We start from the raw sequence: 20,850 nt of genomic DNA on the forward strand, positions 1-20,850 counted from the left end.
TGTGATTTTTTCTAAGATTGACCTGAGAGGAGCATATAACCTCATCAGAATCAAGTCAGGGGATGAGTGGAAAACGGCATTCAGTACTCAGTCAGGCCACTATGAGTATCTGGTTATGCCATTCGGCCTGTCTAACGCTCCGGCAGTTTTCCAGGATCTCATTAACGATGTGCTCCGTGAATTTCTTGGAAAATTCGTTGTAGTCTACTTAGACGATATTTTTATTTATTCTGACTCTGTAGAACAACATGTTACCCAGGTGCGTCAGGTTCTAAAAAAATTACGTGAAAATCACCTATATGCCAAGCTGGAGAAGTGTGAATTTCATGTCACGGAGGTATCCTTTTTAGGATACATTATTTCCCCTCGGGGATTCCATATGGAACCAAAGAAGCTCCAAGCCATCCTTAGTTGGGTGCAACCCACCAACTTAAAAGTTATTCAGCGCTTTTTAGGGTTTGCGAACTACTATAGAAGATTTATTCACTCTTTCTCTGACCTAGTTGCTCCCATTGTGGCACTTACTAAGAAGGGAGCGGATCCTACCAATTGGTCACGTGAAGCCGAGCTATCTTTTCAGGCCTTGAAACAAGCCTTTGTCTCAGCCCCTGTCCTCAGACACCCCAACCCAGAATTGCCTTTCATTGTTGAGGTTGATGCCTCAGAGGTTGGAGTAGGGGCTATCCTATCTCAGAAGGATCCGGATTCCCTTGAATTACACCCTTGTGCCTTTATGTCCAGAAAATTCTCTTCTGCTGAATCCAACTACGATGTTGGTAACCGGGAATTGCTGGCTATTAAATGGGCTTTCGAGGAGTGGAGGCATTGGCTTGAGGGAGCGACTCATATCATTTCAGTTTTGACTGATCACAAAAATCTTCAATACATTGAATCAGCTAAACGACTGAATGCCCGGCAGGCTCGTTGGGCTTTATTTTTTACTCGTTTCAAATTCATTATCACCTTCAGGCCAGGTTCCAAGAATACCAAGGCAGATGCCCTGTCACGCAGTTTTCTTCCAGTTCAAGACAACAGTCCTGTTACTCCCATACTTCCGTCTTCAGTCATTCGGGCAGGCCTCACACAGGATTTATTTACCCAGTTAAAGCTGCTTCAACATCAGGCTCCTGGAAATACTCCTGCTGGTCGTCTTTTTGTCCCTGAGTTTTTGAGAGCAACTGTTTTGACGGAGTTTCATGATAGCAAAGTTGCCGGGCATCCGGGAATCGCTAAGACTTTGGAATTAGTCTCCCGCTCAGTATGGTGGCCTGGTCTTTCCAAAGACATTAAGGAGTTTGTTTTTTCGTGTCAGGTCTGTGCACAGCATAAAGTTCCCCGTTCTTTGCCTATCGGTCAGCTTATGCCCTTGAATGTTCCTCTTAGGCCATGGTCTCATATCTCCATGGATTTTGTGGTGGACCTCCCTCTGTCAGCCGGATGCCGAGTCATATGGGTGGTAGTGGACCGTTTTAGTAAAATGGCCCATTTCATTGCTCTTCCCCGATTGCCATCTGCCCAGGGATTGGCAGTCTTGTTCCTCCGCCATGTTTTCAGACTCCATGGGTTACCCACTGATATTGTTTCCGATCGGGGTCCACAATTCATTGCACAGTTTTGGAAATCTTTTTGTGTCTCATTGAAGATGAAATTATCTTTAACGTCAGGCTACCATCCCCAATCCAACGGGCAGACTGAGCGAGTTAATCAATCACTAAAACAATATTTGCGGTTGTACTCGGCCAAACTCCAAAATGACTGGTCTGAGTTTCTTCCATTGGCGGAGTTCGCTTACAATAATGCCTGTCATTCCTCCACCAATGTGTCTCCATTTTTTGCAGTTTTTGGTTTTCACCCCAGAGCTAATTCCTTTTTTCAACATTCCTCTGTCTCCTCACTGACCTTGACCTCTCATCTTAGGCTCATTTGGAGAAAAGTGCACCTGGCTCTCAGAAAAGCGGCATTTCAGGAAAAGAGATTTTCTGACAGGCTCCGGCGGCCGTGCACTTTTAAAGTAGGAGATAGGGTGTGGTTGTCGACTCGCAACATTAAACTTCGACAAACCTCAGCCAGATTGGGTCCTAAATTTATTGGACCATTTCACATTATCAAAAAAGTCAATCCAGTTGCCTTCCGGTTACGTTTACCAAAAACTTTACGGATCAGAAATACTTTCCATTGCTCATTGCTGAAACCATATGTTTCGTCCAGTAGATTTCCTCGTAAGATATCTCAGGGGAGATCACCTATTGTTGTACAGGGTCAGCAGGAGTTCTTGGTGGAGAAGGTTCTCGATTCCAAGTTGTCCCGGGGTCGGCTTTATTTTTTGGTGCATTGGAGAGGTTATGGTCCAGAAGAAAGGTCTTGGGTCCTGGATAAGGATCTCTATGCCCCGAGGCTCAAGAGGGCATTTTTTCGAGAATTTCCTCGGAAACCGGGCTTTAGGGGTTCCTTGACCCCTCCTCAAGGGGGGGGTACTGTTAGGCGCCGGGGTCCGCTCGTCGGTGCGGCCCGGCGCCTAGCAACCAGGGACGCCGTGCGCGTACAGCCGCCGGCTCCCTGGCAACGCTAGACGCCGGGCGCACGGAGCCGCTCAGACCCTAGCAACGGGGACGCCACGTTCGGGCCGCGTTCCCCGTTGCTGGGTCTTTTCTAATTGTATAATGGTGTGCTGGCCGTGCAGCATGCAAGCTGCACGGCATTACTTGTGATTACCCAGTCTGGCTCCTGATTGGGGAGCTCACAGTTATAAGCACCCTTTGGACTTCTCACAGACGCCGGTGATAGCTTCCTGTTTGCCTGTGTTGGTTACAGAGAGTTTCCAGTCCTGCTCAATCCGGTTGTTCCTGTCCTCAGTGATCCTGTACTCGGAAATTGTCATCTGTTCCTGGAGTCTGACCGAGCACCTTTAACATCCTGTGGTGTTCGTGAGTCGCGGCGTAGCCGTGTGTTGCGGCTTGACCGCTTACTGTTTATTATTTTGTATCTTTGTGTTCTGGAGCTTTTGCGGAGGATTCCGCTCCCCCTGATCCACTCTGGTATCCAGCGGTGCTGGATAGGAGTTACGGATCAGTGGATCTTTGGTTGTCCTTTTCCCTGGCGGCTAGTCCGCACATACCTTTTGGTTTAGTTAGTTAGCTTGTAACCCCTGGCCTGGTTGCTTAGTCAGAGGGCCCCTTGTTATCACCCTGTCTCGGATTTCCCTTTGTCTCCCATTAAGACCTGAGGGGGCATCGGGGTTGGGCAGACATAATCCGCCCTTCGAACGCGGCTGCCATGGGCTCAAGCAACCATAGTCTCGCAGGGGATTTCTGATAACACGGGCGAGACAACGGAGTTAGGGCGCCAGGGGTTACTAGGCTCTCCTGCTCCCACAACCAGTATATCTTTCCAGTACTCAGACCTCTGCCATAAGATCTCCTCTGGTCTGGAGTACGGGAATCATAACACATACATTCAATTTGGTGGTGCAGAATTATTTAAAAAACGACAGGGGCGTGCAAGAGATGCTGTCGGTGGCCCGAAGAATTGCGGGCCACTTTCGGCATTCAGCCACCGCGTGCCGAAGACTGGAGCACCAGCAAACAGTCCTGAACATGCCCTGCCATCATCTGAAGCAAGAGGTGGTAACGAGGTGGAATTCAACCCTCTATATGATTCAGAGGATGGAGGAGCAGCAAAAGGCCATTCAAGCCTATACATCTGCCCACGATATAGGCAAAGGAGGGGGAATGCACCTGACTCAAGCGCAGTGGAGATTGATTTCCACGTTGTGCAAGGTTCTGCAACCCTTTGAACTTGCAACACGTGAAGTCAGTTCAGACACTGCCAGCCTGAGTCAGGTCATTCCCCTCATCAGGCTTTTGCAGAAGAAGCTGGAGACATTGAAGGAGGAGCTAAAACAGAGCGATTCCTCTAGGCATGTGGGACTTGTGGATGGAGCCCTTAATTCGCTTAACCAGGATTCACGGGTGGTCAATCTGTTGAAATCAGAGCACTACATTTTGGCCACCGTGCTCGATCCTAGATTTAAAACCTACGTTGTATCTCTCTTTCCAGCAGACACAAGTCTGCAGAGGTTCAAAGACCTGCTGGTGAGAAAATTGTCAAGTCAAGCGGAACGTGACCCGTCAACAGCTCCTCCTTCACATTCTCCCGCAACTGGGGGTGCGAGGAAAAGGCTAAGAATTCCGAGCCCACCCGCTGGCGGTGATGCAGAGCAGTCTGGAGCGAGTGCTGACATCTGGTCCGGACTGAAGGACCTGCCAACGATTACTGACATGTCGTCTACTGTCACTGCATATGATTCTGTCACCATTGAAAGAATGGTAGAGGATTATATGAGTGACCGCATCCAAGTAGGCACGTCAGACAGTCCGTACGTATACTGGCAGGAAAAAGAGGCAATTTGGAGGCCCTTGCACAAACTGGCTTTATTCTACCTAAGTTGCCCTCCCTCCAGTGTGTACTCCGAAAGAGTGTTTAGTGCAGCCGCTCACCTTGTCAGCAATCTGCGTACGAGGTTACTTCCAGAAAATGTGGAGAAGATGATGTTCATCAAAATGAATTATAATCAATTCCTCCGTGGAGACATTCACCTGCAATTGCCTCCAGAAAGTACACAGGGATCTAAGATGGTGGATTCCAGTGGGAACGAATTAATAATCTGTGAGGAGGGGGATGTACACAGTGAAAGGGGTGAGGAATCGGAGGATGATGATGAGGTGGACATCTTGCCTCTGTAGAGCCAGTTTGTGCAAGGAGAGATTGATTGCTTCTTTTTTGGTGGGGGCCCAAACCAACCAGTCATTTCAGTCACAGTCGTGTGGCAGACCCTGTCGCTGAAATGATGGGTTCGTTAAAGTGTGCATGTCCTGTTTATACAACATAAGGGTGGGTGGGAGGGCCCAAGGACAATTCCATCTTGCACCTCTTTTTTCTTTCATTTTTCTTTGCATCATGTGCTGTTTGAGGACTATTTTTTAAAGTGCCATCCTGTCTGACACTGCAGTGCCACTCCTAGATGGGCCAGGTGTTTGTGTCGGCCACTTGTGTCGCTTAGCTTAGTCACACAGCGACCTTGGTGCGCCTCTTTTTTTCTTTGCATCATGTGCTGTTTGGGGACAATTTTTTTGAAGTGCCATACTGTCTGACACTGCAGTGCCACTCCTAGATGGGCCAGGTGTTTGTGTCGGCCACTTGTGTCGCTTAGCTTAGTCACACAGCGACCTTGGTGCGCCTCTTTTTTTCTTTGCATCATGTGCTGTTTGGGGACAATTTTTATGAAGTGCTATCCTGTCTGACACTGCAGTGCCACTCCTAGATGGGCCAGGTGTTTGTGTCAGCCACTTGTGTTGCTTAGCTTAGTCACACAGCGACCTTGGTGCGCCTTTTTTTTTTTCTTTGCATCATGTGCTGTTTGGGGACTATTTTTTTGAAGTGCCATCCTGCCTGACACTGCAGTGCCACTCCTAGATGGGCCAGGTGTTTGTGTCGGCCACTTGTGTCGCTTAGCTTAGCCATCCAGCGAACTCGGTGCAAATTTTAGGACTAAAAATAATATTGTGAGGTGTGAGGTGTTCAGAATAGACTGAAAATGAGTGTAAATTATGGTTATTGAGGTTAATAATACTATGGGATCAAAATGACCCCCAAATTCTATGATTTAAGCTGTTTTTGAGGTTTTTTTTGTAAAAAAACACCCGAATCCAAAACACACCCGAATCGGACAAAAACATTTCAGGGAGGTTTTGGCAAAACGCGTCCAAATCCAAAATACGGCCGCGGAACCGAATCCAAAACCAAAACCCGAAAAATTTCCGGTGCACATCTCTACAAAAAACCAGCCGCGGGTGTGAATAACTGCAGCTTGGATGAGTGCAGGCCCAACCATCAGCATTCAGTTGGGGCAATTGTGCATTTTGCAGATGATTTTGTAAAAAAAACGGCAATATATGGGGTTCGCCGATAGCCAATTCCAGCCGAAAAGTGATTGCTGATTTATGGGTCCCTTCAAATAGATATGTTTATAGATCTTTTTGTATTGATTATTCCTAAGCATCACCAAGTATAAAACGTTCTGTACCAATCTCTGCAGTCCAGCTATGTTAACCATCATTTTAATGGTATCGGGATGGAAGATAGTCATTAGGTCGACACCAGATGGTTGACAGTCAGTATGCCGACTGGGCCAAAAGGTTGACAAGGTCAAAAGGCCAACAATTAAATGGTCAACCTGGACTTATGTCGACAAGTTAAAAAGGTCAACAGTTTCTAAAGGTTGTATTGAAAATGGTCGACACATAAAAGGATGACACATGGTTTTTCATGATTTTTAGGGTTAGAGGTTAGGGTTAGAATGAGGGTTCGGGTTAGGGTTAGGTACTTGGAGGACGGTTACGGTTATGCTGCTGGAGGTGATAATTGGTGTTTTGCACTAGAGGGAGCATTAGACACTGTGGGGAGGGTTAGAATCTAGAGGGAGGATTATGGTTAGACACTAGAGGGAGGATTATGGTTAGACACCAGAGGGAGGGTTAGGTTCCGACACTAGTGGGAGAGTTATGGTTAGACACCAGGGGGATGGTTAGGGTTAGACATTAGTGGGAGGGTTAGGGTTAGACATCAGGGGGAGGGTTAGGGTTAGACACTAGTGGAAGGGTTATGGTAAGACACCAGGAGAGGGGGAGGGGGTTAAGGTTAGACACTATGGGGAGGGTTAGGGTTAGACACTAGTGGGAGGGTTATGGTTAGACACCAGGGGGATTGTTAGGGTTAGACACTAGTGACAGGGTTATGGTTGGGCACCAGAGGGAGGGCTAGGGTTAGACAATAGTGGGAGGGTTAGGGTTAGACATCAAGGGGAGGGTTAGGGTTAGACACTAGTGAGAGGGTTAGGGTTAGACACCAGATGGAGAGTTAGGGTTAGACACTAGTGGAAGGGTTATGGTAATACACCAGGAGAGGGGGAGGGGGTTAAGGTTAGACACCAGGGGGAGGGTTAGGGTTAGACACTAGTGGGAGGGTTATGGTTAGACACCAGGGGGATTGTTAGGGTTAGACACTAGTGAGAGGGTTATGGTTGGGCACCAGAGGGAGGGCTAGGGTTAGACAATAGTGGGAGGGTTATGGTTATGTTGCCAGAGGGGACGATTGGGGTTAGGCAACAGAGGAAGAGTTAAGGTTAGACACCAGGTGGATGGTTAGGGTCAGACACTATTGGAAGGGTTAGGTTTAGTGTTACAATAACAATAACAATAAATCATGCACCGACCATTTGTTTGTCGATCTTTTGATCATGTTAATATTTTAACCCTGTCAACTTAAGTCCATGTTGACTGTTAAACTGTCAATGTTTTGATTTTGTCATCTGGTGTCGACCTATTAACCGTCTATCTATTACTGTCAATCTTTTAATACACATCCAAAGCCATTTCATATGTTTTCTCATTTACAGCCCGCAGCTCAGAATGTCTTTCATTGTCTTCTCCACAAGAGGGACAACTCTCATGAGGCTGACAGATGACAGGTGAGTAAGCTGAGACCATGCTGACATTTTGGGTAGGCTGCAAAATAAACAGCACGTGGGTGCAAGTTTCCATCAGAACTATCTGTTTAGCAGATTTGACTGCATTCATGTTTGCTGTAAGAGTACACAGCTGTGCTCTGCGGAACTGTAGCGCGGTTTGTCAATATTTGATTTATTTGTATTTATACTTTTAGAGGACTTTGTTCTTATTGGTGTGCCAAAATGACAGTATATAATTCCCTACTGGCTATTATGAGTTAGGTTAAAAAGATTTTACAGCTAAGTCTTGAACTGAAGTTGGGCTTCATATACAGATCTAAACTTTGCAAGGACAATGACTAGCGAAACTGACTTTATTCTGGATAAAAGTAACTGCTTTAATATATAATCTGGACTACTAGACTGCGGAGAGTACAGTGCAGTATATATGGCATTATGTACAAAATCATTACAAGCATATCTCCTGTGTCTTACTATGGACTATTGTGTGAGTTATTCGATCAAAAGGGTATTTTTATGCCAAGTGTCCTACAAAATACTGGGGCTGAATGACTAAGATGGTTAAAAGTTCAAACATGAGTAACCAACTAATACATGTTATCTCTGTAACTCGGGGATCTATTTACTAAGCCTCGATGGAGATAAAGTGGACGGAGATAAAGTACTAGCCAATCAACTCCTAACTGTCATTTTTCAAACCAAGCCTGTGACATGGCAGTTAGACGCTGATTGGCTGGAAGTTTGTCTCTGTCCACTTTACCTCCACTCAAGACTTAGTAAATAGACCCCTTGATCAGTTGAAGCTTATTGCCTATTGGTCAGTCTAGGTTACACATTTGCATTTTTACATCATGTTAGTACACAGACCCAACCTCTTTATGTCACCAAATTTATACTCAGGATAACTGTGTTTTCGATGGTATCCGGACTATAGATCTACACTAAAAAGGTCTACAGTCAATAGATCTACCACTAATCGTAGACATGCATTAGGTCGACAGGGTCAAAAGGTCAACACGTAAAAGTTAGACAGTTCAAAAGGTTGACAGGGTCAAAAGGTCGACATGCCAATGCCGACACATATGGTAGACACAAGTTTTTTTATTCATTCTTTTTTATTTTTTTTCAACTTTCCCATACTTACCATCCACATGGACTTCGATTGGGAATAGTAGCCCTGCCGGAAGCATGGCAAGCGAAGCGAGCAAGGCGAGGGGACATGGTACACTAATGGGGCTTGTTTGTGGCAGAAAAGTGATAAAACACCCCCCAAAAAAAGGTGTTTACCTTTTTTGTGTGTTTCATTTACATGTCGACCTTTTGACCCTTTTGACCTTATGACCCTGTCGACCTAATGCATGTCTACCATTAGTGGTAAACCTATTGACTGTAGACTTTTTAGTGTAGATCTAATAATCCACACCCGTATTCGATATCCAGAGTTAATATGAAGACTTCAAGGTGTTTGTGGTCAGTACAGTATATCCTTAAGGATAAACTGATATCTTAATCAAACGTTGCTCTTAAAAACAGTACAGTATGCTTGTCTCCTATGTAATGTAATTGGCACATAGCTAAGCAAATTGAAAATGTATTTCTTACTTGGCTCACTGTATGTAAGAATCCCCCCAACACAGCAGGAAGCCGGAGTCAGCTGAGGGGTCTGAAGGTTTTGGCTTGAACACTGACAGTTTTAGGGTCATATTTTGCGAATTTCTAAATTGAATACAAGTGATGAGTTGTGAACATGTTTTACAGATCCATATTTACACATTTGATATAACAGTAACACACAACTTGGCACACTAATAAAAAAGCTTTCCCTAAATATCTATGTACTGCACAGCACTAGTTCGCTACAAACACAAAATATACAGTAGGTTCAGATTCATTATAAATACTAATCTGCATTTAGGAGACAAACAGATCATTTTTTGAACCAGTGGCTTATTTAGGGGGGGGGGGGGGGGGCATTTACTAAGCAGTGATAAGAGCGGAGAAGTGAGCCAGTGGAGAACTTGCCCATGGCAACCAATCAGCACTGACGTAACATCTATAATTTACATACTATAAATTTATACAGAGCTGCTGATTGGTTGATGGGGCAACTTCTCCACTGGCTCACTTCTCCGCTCTTATCACTGCTTAGTAAATGTCCCCCTTAGTTTGGATGATTTGGAAGGAAAGGGGGATGGGAATTTGGGTCCAAGAGACAATTTCTCACTTCTAAAAAGAGGGATGTGATGGGCAACATGTAGCCCTCCGAGTCTTCACCTGCGGCCACAAATTCTTTCTCCTTTACTGTCAGATGTTTGTTATAACTTGTAATGCTTATTTAAAATGCTTGCTGAAATGTGATTGCTGCTTGGTGTCTCTTTTGGGCCGATTCAGTTCAGCAGGATGTGCCGCCAAACATCAACACAAGGTTCGGCTGCACACATGTCTGCCAATACATGGTAGACTCAACTTTTAACCTCTATGGGTTTGGATTAAGGGCCTCATGGACCTGGGGCTGAAAATTATCAAGGGTCTATTGTCAGAAGCAAAGGCGCAGTGTGGGTGTGGCCAGTGCCAAGTGGGCGTGTTCATCCCCAAACTATCAGCCCTAATGTTTCTCTATGGGGGAGATGTAACAAAGCTCATTGAGAGAAATAAAGTGGAGAGAGGTAAAGGGGTCTATTCATGAAAAGAGTGGAGAAGTGAGTCAGTGGAGAAGTGGCAACCAATAAGTTCTGAGGCAACATTTATAAAATGCATTCTATAAAATTATAGCAGCTGATTGGTTGCTATGGGCAACTTCTCCACTGGCTCACTTCTCCACCCTTTTCACTGCTCCATGAATAGCCCCTGAAGTATCAACCAATGAGCTCCTGTCATTTTTCAAACACCACAGTCTGTAGCATGGCAGTTATGGGCTGATTGGTTGGTACTTTTGCACTCTCCACTTTATCTCTTTCCAAGGTTTGATACATCTACCCCTAAGTATGTAAATATGGAAGAAAAGCATAATTTTGTGAGGAAAATATAAAATAAATTTTATGATTTACAGTAAGTCCAACCGTCTAGCCAGCTGTGTGATGGTCGTCATCATCATCATCATCATCATCATCATCATATTCTAATGATGGACTTATTTTAATGTAGAGGCTTGGAGCTGTAGCCCATCTGTCCCATTGTTAATCTGGCTCTCAGTGTGCGTAAAAGTAGCTTTGTTGGTGGCAGTTCCAAGCAAGGGCACATCCCTGCCATCGCATTGCACTGAATCGCCCCCTTTCTTTGCTTAACTTTCCTAGCTTATTGATTTAACCTATTAAGGAGGGTGCTACGTGTGTACCCCCCTTTAATGTGATTAAGGCTAAAGTGTAACCCTTACCCTTTTGAATGGTATTACAGAGTCACACAGTTAACAAGAGTGATAAAAAGATAAATATCCACCAAGTTTGATCTATTCTTAGGTTATCGCTGTGCTAATGCAGAGAAATGAAAAGCAAACCTACAGTACAGATGCCAGTTTATCCTCATAGGGGGGGACAAATAGCCCCCCTGGCATAAGGAAATTCAGTTAATCACAGTAAATTTTACCATGAATAAAATGGGCTTTATAGCAATTTTTGTCCTTTTTTTAGCAACAAAATTTACCCACTATCGTTCAAAAAACACAGGATCCGGAATAATTTCTCAAATCCATATGTTTTCATGACCGCGGCCTCAAAAAAACGCCACTTGTTGTGGATGTCGTGGCAGGTGAAACAAAATCCACAAGAGCGCCCCAGCATCTGGGTTAATTGAATTACCCCCCCCCCCCTCCCTCCCGGGACGACTAAATTAATTCCCCTCTTTGTGTCATATGGGATAATGTGTTATGCAGATTTGGAATGTTACCTTAATTTTTCTATGGTGTTGTCTCTCTGTGTACGCCAGATATTACAGTATATAAGGTTGCATCACCCTATATATGTCACTTCTGCCTCCTCTTATGCTAATGACTATAAAGTAGTAGTGGTTAGTTAAGGCCACAATAAAATGTTTCTTGTATAGAATATGTTTTAAGCTGTCATTTTTTAAAAACTTTTATTTTGAACCTTTTCTTCATTTTTAAAAGAAATAATACATTATCCTGTCTGCGGAGAATAGGGAACAGCTATAAAAATGTCAATTTTCTTACCGACGCACTGGAAAAATACTTGCCATTTCACATCCTAGATAATGATTTTCCTTTATAGTGTGTGTAGGCTATTTTCAGAACATTCTTAGATTTCCCTAATGAAAAATAAGAAAGAGTTGCAGAAAATACTGCACACTCCCTAGTAGCACATGTCTACTAGGGGTGTAGTGTGTAGACAGGCTGGCTTTATTTGTGCTGTTAGCTATATACAATGTTTTCTTAACGTGCTGTTCTCACTTGCTGTTTTGTATACAGAGACCAAATCAAATTAGGCCTTGACGAACTAGAGAAAGTTCTACCTGGAGGAGACACCTACATGCATGAGGGAATTGAGAGGGTAAGAAATATGCAGTCACTGTTCCCGGACACGGGCCCTCATTCCGAGTTGTTCGCTCACTAGCAGATTTTAGCAGCATTGCACACGCTAAGCCGCCGCCCTCTGGGAGTGTATCTTAGCATACCAGAATTGTAAACGAAAGATTAGCAGAATTGCGAATAAATAATTCTTAGCAGTTTCTGAGTAGCTCCAGACTTACTCCTACACTGCGATCAGCTCAGCCCGTTTCGTTCCTGGTTTGACGTCACAAACACGCCCTGCGTTCGGCCAGCCATTCCCCCGTTTCTCCAGACACTCCTGCGTTTTATCCTGGCACGCCTGCGTTTTTCCGCACACTCCCAGAAAACGGTCAGTTTCCGCCCAGAAACACCCACTTCCTGTCAATCACTCACCGATCACTTCAACGATGAAAATTCTTCGTTCGGACGTGAGTAAATAAACTAAGTTTAGTGCAAAAATGCTTAGCGCATGCGCACTGCGTACCATGCGCATGCGCATTTTTGCCTTGATCGCTCCGTTGCAAAAATCGGCAACGAGCGAACAACTCGGAATGACCCCCACTGTTCTAACTTTGTGCTGTGTAGCAACTTCCATTAAATATGCTGTAATGTGATTTTAGATTGTGATTACAAATGAATTAGATGCATACTGGACAATATGACACCCAGTGGCGGTTCTTGCCACGGGCAAGCGGTACTTTTGCCCGGGGCGCCGCCTTCCGGAGGGCGCCGGCGCCATCCGGAGGGCGCCGCACCAGGGCAGATCCGCCACTGTGCCCCCCGTAGTGCCCTGCTGTGCCCCCCCGCTTTGAAGGGAACCAGACGCGTAGCGTCTAGTTTCCCTTCATGGAGAGGACCTTAGTTGTGCGGTGCGCGATGACGTCATCGCGCACCGCACAGCAAAGGTCCTCTCCATGAAGGGAAACTAGACGCTACGGTCTAGTTTCCCTTCGTCTTGAGGACCTCTGCTGTGCGATGCGCGATGACGTCATCGCGCACCGCACAGCATAGTGGCACAGACACTAGGGGTCATAATTGACCTCTAGTGTCTATGCTGTTCTATGGGAGAGACGTAATAACGTCTCTCCCATAGATCGAAGAGAACAGAGGAGAGGAGAAGAGCGGCGCCGCCGGCGGAGGGGGTCTGGATCAGGAACGGGGATGGTAAGTATAGTTTTTATTTATTTTTATTTTTTCTTTCAGCGAGCTGACCACGCCCCCAATCGAAGCCACGCCCCCCATATTTTGCCCGGGGCGCCACAGATCACAGAACCGGCCCTGATGACACCACTAGTCATTTCCACATGGTGCCAACTGGCAATTGGCACTCTACCCCAGGGCAATCCTATGAACATGATCATATTTGCAGACCCAGAAAAGGCTTACTTGGCTTTACTAGCCCATGCTTCGTAGCCACACATTGGGATGCGTTTAATGCAGGCTGTCGGGATCCCGGCAGTCAGAGTACCGACACCAAATTCCCTCTTGTTGCCCATTGACACTGGCAAATATTGTTTTGACTAACAAATTAGATAACCCTGTACAAGACCTCCAATACCATACCTACAGATTCACCTATCACATCACTGTCCAGATAACTGCACCCTTACTGCCTTTGGAAATTGGAACAAATGGAACAGTCCGAATGAGCAAATCTTTTTTTAAATGCAAATAAGTAATGCAATTATGATCTAATATACAGTATATGATATTGTGTTTGCATTGTTTCCTGACCATGGATAAAATTATTTTTGGATATAATCGATTTCATGAAAGTGTTATATGTGTGGGCAGCTTAAGTTATTTGTTGTTTTACACACCACTCCAGAGGCCTCCCCTCTACTGTGGGGCTCACCAATTGCCCAATTCAGCATCATTTGTACTTTTACGTCAGTCTTGGCATGCTCTGGCCCAGCAGCTGGGGCTTCCAGAGTAGGGATAGTACCATCATTGGGTAACCTCAACGGTATTAAACCACTCCAGGGGAACCATCAATGGTTTCACCCACCGATGATTATCCTTGTTCTATTTACTAAATGGGCTGAGGGACAATCAGAGCCTGGGGGCGGGGCTTTACAGGATCATTGGGGTGTGGGGGGCGGATCTAGGCCAGTGTACGGCACTAAGTTTAAAAAACAAACAAAACATATGGGGGCTCTGTGCCATCGATGGTGTTGAACCATTGGATTGCAGCCATCAATGTCAAAATCATCGATGCTTGTTGGCCAACGCTACCACTTCAGCACATAACTGACACAGCAGTAGTTATGTTTGGCTCTAGCTAGGCGACATTAGCTGCCAGATGTGAAGAATCAGTACATTGTCTGTATGTACATGTAAAGAAAGTGATTTGGAATTAATAATTTATTTAGATTGTACCAATCATATTATTCAGTACTCTGCTGAGAATATGTAATCATTTCACATCAGTCTACTAATTTACAGTATAAATATGGGGTGCCAAGAGGGGAGGTGGGGAGGGTACGGATTACCCGGGCCTAGGATTGCCTGTTGGAACATAGAGGAGTATCTGTTTTCACAAGCGAGCATACCCATGCCCCACATTTAGCCACACCCCCTCTACCACATGCGCAAACACCACCTATATAGGACCCTGGTTGGAACTGAACACATGATCCCAGCGCTGTGGAATTACAATGCTATCCATGTTGCAGCTGTGCTGCATGACATTAAAATATATATTAGTATACAGCATGGGCTTTTGATGCATGCTGTTTTGCAATTAAATTAAATTGAAATGATCAGTGTCTCTTTTTTCTTATTAATCCAGGCAAGTGAACAAATCTATCATGAGAATTACAAAGGTATGTGATGAGGATGATTTAGTTTTTCTTTTCTTTTTTTGTTTTGTTTTTAAATAATCCTTCAAAACCACCATGACCACATGTGCTTAGCTCATAGGACCAGACCAAATGAAATATGTTTCCTATAAATCACTTTTTCATTTTGTAGTCTGCAAGGTAAAAATGATTTTCTTTTTTTATTTCATGAGATTGTATTTTGTTTTGATGTTATATCACGAAATGTATCCTATTTGTTTGGGAGTTACAGGGAAATATTTAGCAGAACAGGGTAAAATACACTTTGCCATCATTTTATATATATATATATATATATATATATATATATATATATTGTTTTTATTAACAGTTACTTATATAGCGGCAGCATATTTTGTTGAGCTTTACAATGGGGAACAAAACAGTAATAAAACAAGACTGGATAATATCAGACAGACAGAGGTTAGAGGACCCTGCTTGCAAGCTTATGATCTAAATGGGGATAGGCATTTGATACAGAACGCCCAGTCGCCCCATTACGCTGCTGATGAGTGCTACATATTGCCTACTGGTACAGCCAGATTGCAGAGGTATTTGGTGGACTGTATTATCCAGTCACATAGCAATGTTGACCTGGGGTCAGTGGGTTGTGTGAGTGTAGTAAGAGAACTTAAGCCCCATACACACTAGACGAGAAAGTGAAAGATCTCGCACAGAAGGGCTGACCTGAGCGAGAACTTTCACAATCTCGACCAGTGTGTACACTCAGTGTCGTTAACAATGCGCACTCCCATGCATCATTTACGACCCCCTCCCTCGTTTGAACATGTACAGACGAGGGAGGTCCTCATTAACAAAGTTAAATATGTATACACTAGAAAAGAGGAGACACTATTAATATCTTCAAATATGTAAAGGGTCATTACAAAGAGTTAGCAGGGGATTTGTTTCTTTAAAGAACTCTGTATTGGACACACGGGCACTCGCTGAGGCTAGAGGGGAGAAAATTCCATACACAACGTAGTGAAAGGGTTCTTCACGGTAAGGGCAATAAAAATTTGGAATTCCCTGCCGGAGAAGGTAATAACGGTGGACTCTGTAAATGCATTTAAAAACGGATTGGACACATTTCTAACTGGAAAAAGTATCCAGGGCTATAGCATTTAGCAGAGTGACATTAATATCTGGGAGTGGTAAGAATCATAGTTGTCAATTGGTACTAAACCATTTCTTCAGCAGGTGCATTATAATATGAACAGCTTAACACAGAATACAGGTTGAACCCAATGGGCATTTTGCCTCTTTTCAACCTCACTAACTATGTAACAACGTAACAACAACCATGCTGTAAATAAAAGGCTTATTTAAAAAAAAAAAATTTAGATTACTTTTTTCAACCCCCTATGGAGATTCACTTTAAAAAAAAAAAAAAAATCAGCATATTTTGAATTATATGTTCTAACTACAGTATACTAGATATAGGCTCTCTCCCTTCTCTATGGACAGTCCAATGATGACCAATGAGAGATTCTGCTTCCCACGCAAGTACAGGGGCAGCCTAGCTCCTTCAAGCGTATAAGTAGTAGCGTGCCACCCAAAAGTTAACAGGAAGTGACTGAATTGCCCCATGAGCAAAAGTACCGCATAACAGGATGTACAATTAGATTCCACTGGGTGACGGTTCAATCATCATTTTTGAAGCATCGCAATTCCTGCTTGTAAGCATAGCTGTGCCCGCAGGAGGCCGGCCGCCATGTTCTCGATCGTGGAGGCTGCGTGTGATGTCACGTAGCTGGAGTGATCAAGCCCCTGACACGCCACCGTTTGCACCACACCACCCCCCGTTCACGCCGCACCGCCCCCGCAATGCTCCGTCTCCGCCCTGGAAACGGAGCATTGACGCATCACGAACGCCTCTGCCTGATTGACAGGCAGAGGCGATTGCATTTTCTGCGGCTGCCCCGCGCATGCGCCCGCGGGGTGATCATAATAAGTTCGGTTGGACTCCATCCTGAATTAGCCCCTATTACTCTTACTCAGTTGCTCTTTTGTATAGCATATTTCTAAAGATACTATAATATAAACAGTCAAACACACCAACATGTACAATGTAGCAAAGTATTAGTACCCCTCCCATTCTTGGTGTAAAACATAAATGTATATAAACCAAGCATTCTTTTAGGACCAACAAGTTCAATATAATGAAAAGGGTGGTTTTTAAGTAAAAGTAGATTGGATTAAATGGGACTTTTGAACTGTTTCCATATATACATTTTGCAGAGTATCTGCAAGTCCACAAATCGAGGCATCTTTTTGGTTTGCAAATGTCCCTTAGAGCAATATTTACTAAGGAGCGGGTTGTTAAAGCTGTATATTATCAGCAGCTTTGCTGATACTTTTAATAAGGGCAATAGAAAATAATGCTAAACAAGCCTGATTCAGTATTTATTCCTATTGCTGCCGATGACATCCTCCTCTTTATTAAATATGTCTCTTAGTTTTCAACAGGCAATTTCAGGCATACGTCCTATTTCAAGAATCAGGATTTATTCCAGGGAACTGTAGTCATCAGCATAATAGTTTTCATTTGGCAGAATAATGTTTGAGCGGTATTACCATAGGTTTAGTTTGTCACATGCATTTTTAAATATTTCAGTGTACTCTTTAATTACTATCCAGCAGTAATCTTTGGTAGTAACATTTTACTTACCGTTTTAATTAGTTTAAAACTAAACAATAAGGGGTCTATTCATGAAGCAGTGAAAAGAGTGGAGAAGTGAGCCAGTGGAGAAGTTGCCCAACTGTATAGTATGCAAATTATAAATGTTACTTTAATGCTGATTGGTTGCCATGGGCAACTTCTCCACTGGCTCACTTCTCCACTCTTAGCACTGCTTCATGAATATACCCCTAAATATCTCAGTTTTCTAATCTGTTGGGGTTCATGAAACCACACCTAAAGTGTCCTAGTAAAATCCCATTTGTCCCCTGCAGGTTACAGGACAGCAAGTGTCATCATTGCACTGACTGATGGGGAGCTGCATGAGGACCTGTTTTATTATGCAGAACGCGAGGTACAAATCACACAACAAAATCCACACTAACTAATACTGTAGCACCAACTTATTGTTCCCATTGAAAGACAATGCAAATCCTCGTACCCACTGTTTTTAATGCTAGTAATGCTAATAAAACCCATGGAAAGGGGTTTGACAATAAAAAGTTTGACAACTATTACTGTATTTACAAGAATTATGTAGTGTTTCGTTTACATTCCAGTATTCAGACAGCATCTTCTCCTATCCACATGTTTCCTATGGGTAAGCACAGGGTTGGACTGGCCCACAGGGGCACAGGGTAAACCCCCGGCAGGCCCACCCCCTCCTCAAGGGATCAGGTTCCAGACTGTGCACAAATAATACATACATATGTTAAATTATACTGCACAGGACTATGGTGTATTCTCTACAGTGCAATGATGTTATTAATCTGGCACATTATAATGCATGCAGTAGCAGTATTTAATATATATATGTATATATATATATATATATATATCTCACTGCATTCCCCCGGTGGGCCCCTCATGCCCCAGTCTGACACTGTGTAAGCACATTGTATGATCCTGCATCGGGTGGTACCCATGACATCAATGCAGCAGTAGATCTTGATGTTGCTGTAATCTGGATGTATGGTAATGTGGGCAACCATCCCACTGTCCAGTACTACATGTTCGGCAGTCAGTAGCCTGCCCCTCTGAACGCTGATTTCAGAAACAAGATCATAAATTAAGATAAAAGTAGCTTAAAAAATTTAAATAAAAATATTAATAATGAAATTGAGCAGTGTTGACATCACCTGGGCCTCAGCGTGTGACCACTCACAAGCAGGGACTGGGCAGTCCATCCGGCCTTGGCATACGTTTGTGCGCATGAGAAAGGGGGTGTGCAGGCCGTGAAAAGGGCGCGCGGACACTGCAAATGAAGGTGTGTCACGAGTCAGGGGGCGTGGTCGCGTTACGCCCCCATATTGCTTAGCAACGGGCGGCAGCGGGGGACAAACCAGAGAGCCGGGAGCTGTGCTGAGCGCAGCCTTCCCGGCTCTCTGTGGATTAGGAGCGGCCCATCGGAAGTTCCAGATGGCCAGAAGTGCCAGATGGCCAGTCCGGCCCTGCTCACAAATTAGGAAACTGTCAACAAAAGAACCATTTTTTTACCTTTGTGAATTTATAAAGTATGAAAGAATTCATGTTATGGGGCAAATTTATCACTGCTTGGAGAGATAAATAGACAAAGTACATTTTTGAAAGAGAGCCTGTGGAATGACAAATAGGAGCTGATTGGTTGGTACTTTATCTCTCTCCACTTTATCTCTCTCTAAGGTTTTATAAAATCAGTCCCTTTGAGTGAGAATTCTAGCCTATCACAAAATAGTATGGAGCTTATGGGAAAGACTTTGTAACACAGAAATATGTGCAACTGTTTTTGTTTTAGGCGAACAGATCGCGTGAGCTGGGAGCCCAAGTTTATTGTGTGGGAGTGAAAGATTTCAATGAGACCCAGGTATGTTGTATCTATTATATTTGCTCCGGGTGAGTGGGAGCTTTGTGGTTTTACATGTGTTCATAACTTACAGTAACTTTGACATCTCCTGACTTAACCTTTAGTTGGCTTAACTTCAAATATTTACAAGAACACTATATATATATATATATATATATATATAAAAGCTCCCACTCACTCGTGTATATATACGGTCAAGTCACGTTATTGTGACCATCTCCTACAATTGATGCCGACAGCACGTAGCCCATGAAGTACGTCATCACATGTCATGCCCTGACTTGGTGGGTATTTATGGTGTGTTACAGGCCGTCTGCATATATATCACTCGTTGCTGTCATGGGTAAAAGAGGCAATTTATCCGAGTTACAAATAGGGATGATTATTGGCTTTCGGACCATGGGTGGCAGTATTTCTGACACAGCGCAGTGTGTGAACTGTTTGCGTGCTGCTGTGCTGAAGGTGTATCGTGACTGGACAAATGGCGCCATTGTGAATAACCAACGTGGAAACTGCAGAGCACCACATGCCATTAATGTGAGAGGTGAACGTCAGCTACAAAGGTGCATGAGAGCCGACCGACACACTACAGTAGATGTGCGGGTTCGGATTTACCCGGATCTCAAAACGGCATCTTATTGGCTCTCATATGTCATATATTTTGGATAGCCAGATAAATCCGAACTAGTGAGCTATTTCTATGCAAAGTTTAAACATCAGTCCAAGCCTGCAAGTAAGATTAGCAAGAGAATAAGTAAATTATACGTCTTCAATAAAATAATAAATAAAACATTTCTTAAGTTGTGTTTACAATTGGCTTTGTAGAATCTGCCTTTATGTCATGTCCAAGAAAGATGATAAGAAACAGCTCTGTCTGTCGTGGCAGAAAATAAAAAAGGCAGCAAGAAATAACGTGATGCATTTAATAAAAATTGCTAGAGAGCTTGTATGATACAATAAATGAAATCCCAATAAAGTCACCAAAATTGTTGTATGACTTAAATGGGTTTTCTTGTACTAAAAGTGCTGTAGGAATCCACTTATGCTTGTGGTCCACCATAGAGAGAGAGAGGAGGGGAGGAAGGGGGGCGCAGATATCCTGCAGAAAAGTAATATTGTACAGTGTACTGTGTCCTGAAATGTAATTCTTCTTTATACTTGTGCCCCGGGGACTCAGCTGGCGCGGATTGCTGACAGCAAGGATCATGTCTTCCCAGTAAATGGAGGCTTTGAGGCTCTTCATGATATCATAGGCTCGGTAAGTAACATAAATGTTCTGTGTTATTAAACGTTTTTGTATCCCATTTATCCTCATACAAGAACAGATTGAACGGAAAAAATAATGACATCATCAATTAACCTATCCTAGCAAATACACATTTTTGTTCCATGTTCTCATGAGTTATCTTTAAATGAGATTGTTATGGTGATGTGACTCTCTGTAACCTGTTCTGTAAGTAC

General features: G+C 43.8%; 1 protein-coding gene across 1 annotated transcript in view; it reads left to right on the forward strand.

The window, feature by feature from the left end:
* The window catches only part of ANTXR1 (ANTXR cell adhesion molecule 1), a 254,065-nt gene that overhangs the window by 84,790 nt on the left and 148,425 nt on the right, over positions 1-20,850 (forward strand). The window contains exons 3-8 of the mRNA XM_063932061.1: positions 7,454-7,525; positions 11,946-12,027; positions 14,818-14,851; positions 17,822-17,901; positions 19,321-19,389; positions 20,567-20,647. Coding sequence (XP_063788131.1) covers positions 7,454-7,525; positions 11,946-12,027; positions 14,818-14,851; positions 17,822-17,901; positions 19,321-19,389; positions 20,567-20,647 — 418 coding nt within the window. The remainder of the gene's footprint in view (positions 1-7,453; positions 7,526-11,945; positions 12,028-14,817; positions 14,852-17,821; positions 17,902-19,320; positions 19,390-20,566; positions 20,648-20,850) is intronic.

Source organism: Pseudophryne corroboree, chromosome 6 (genome assembly GCF_028390025.1).
Source record: "Pseudophryne corroboree isolate aPseCor3 chromosome 6, aPseCor3.hap2, whole genome shotgun sequence".
Classification (NCBI taxonomy): Eukaryota; Metazoa; Chordata; class Amphibia; order Anura; family Myobatrachidae; genus Pseudophryne; species Pseudophryne corroboree.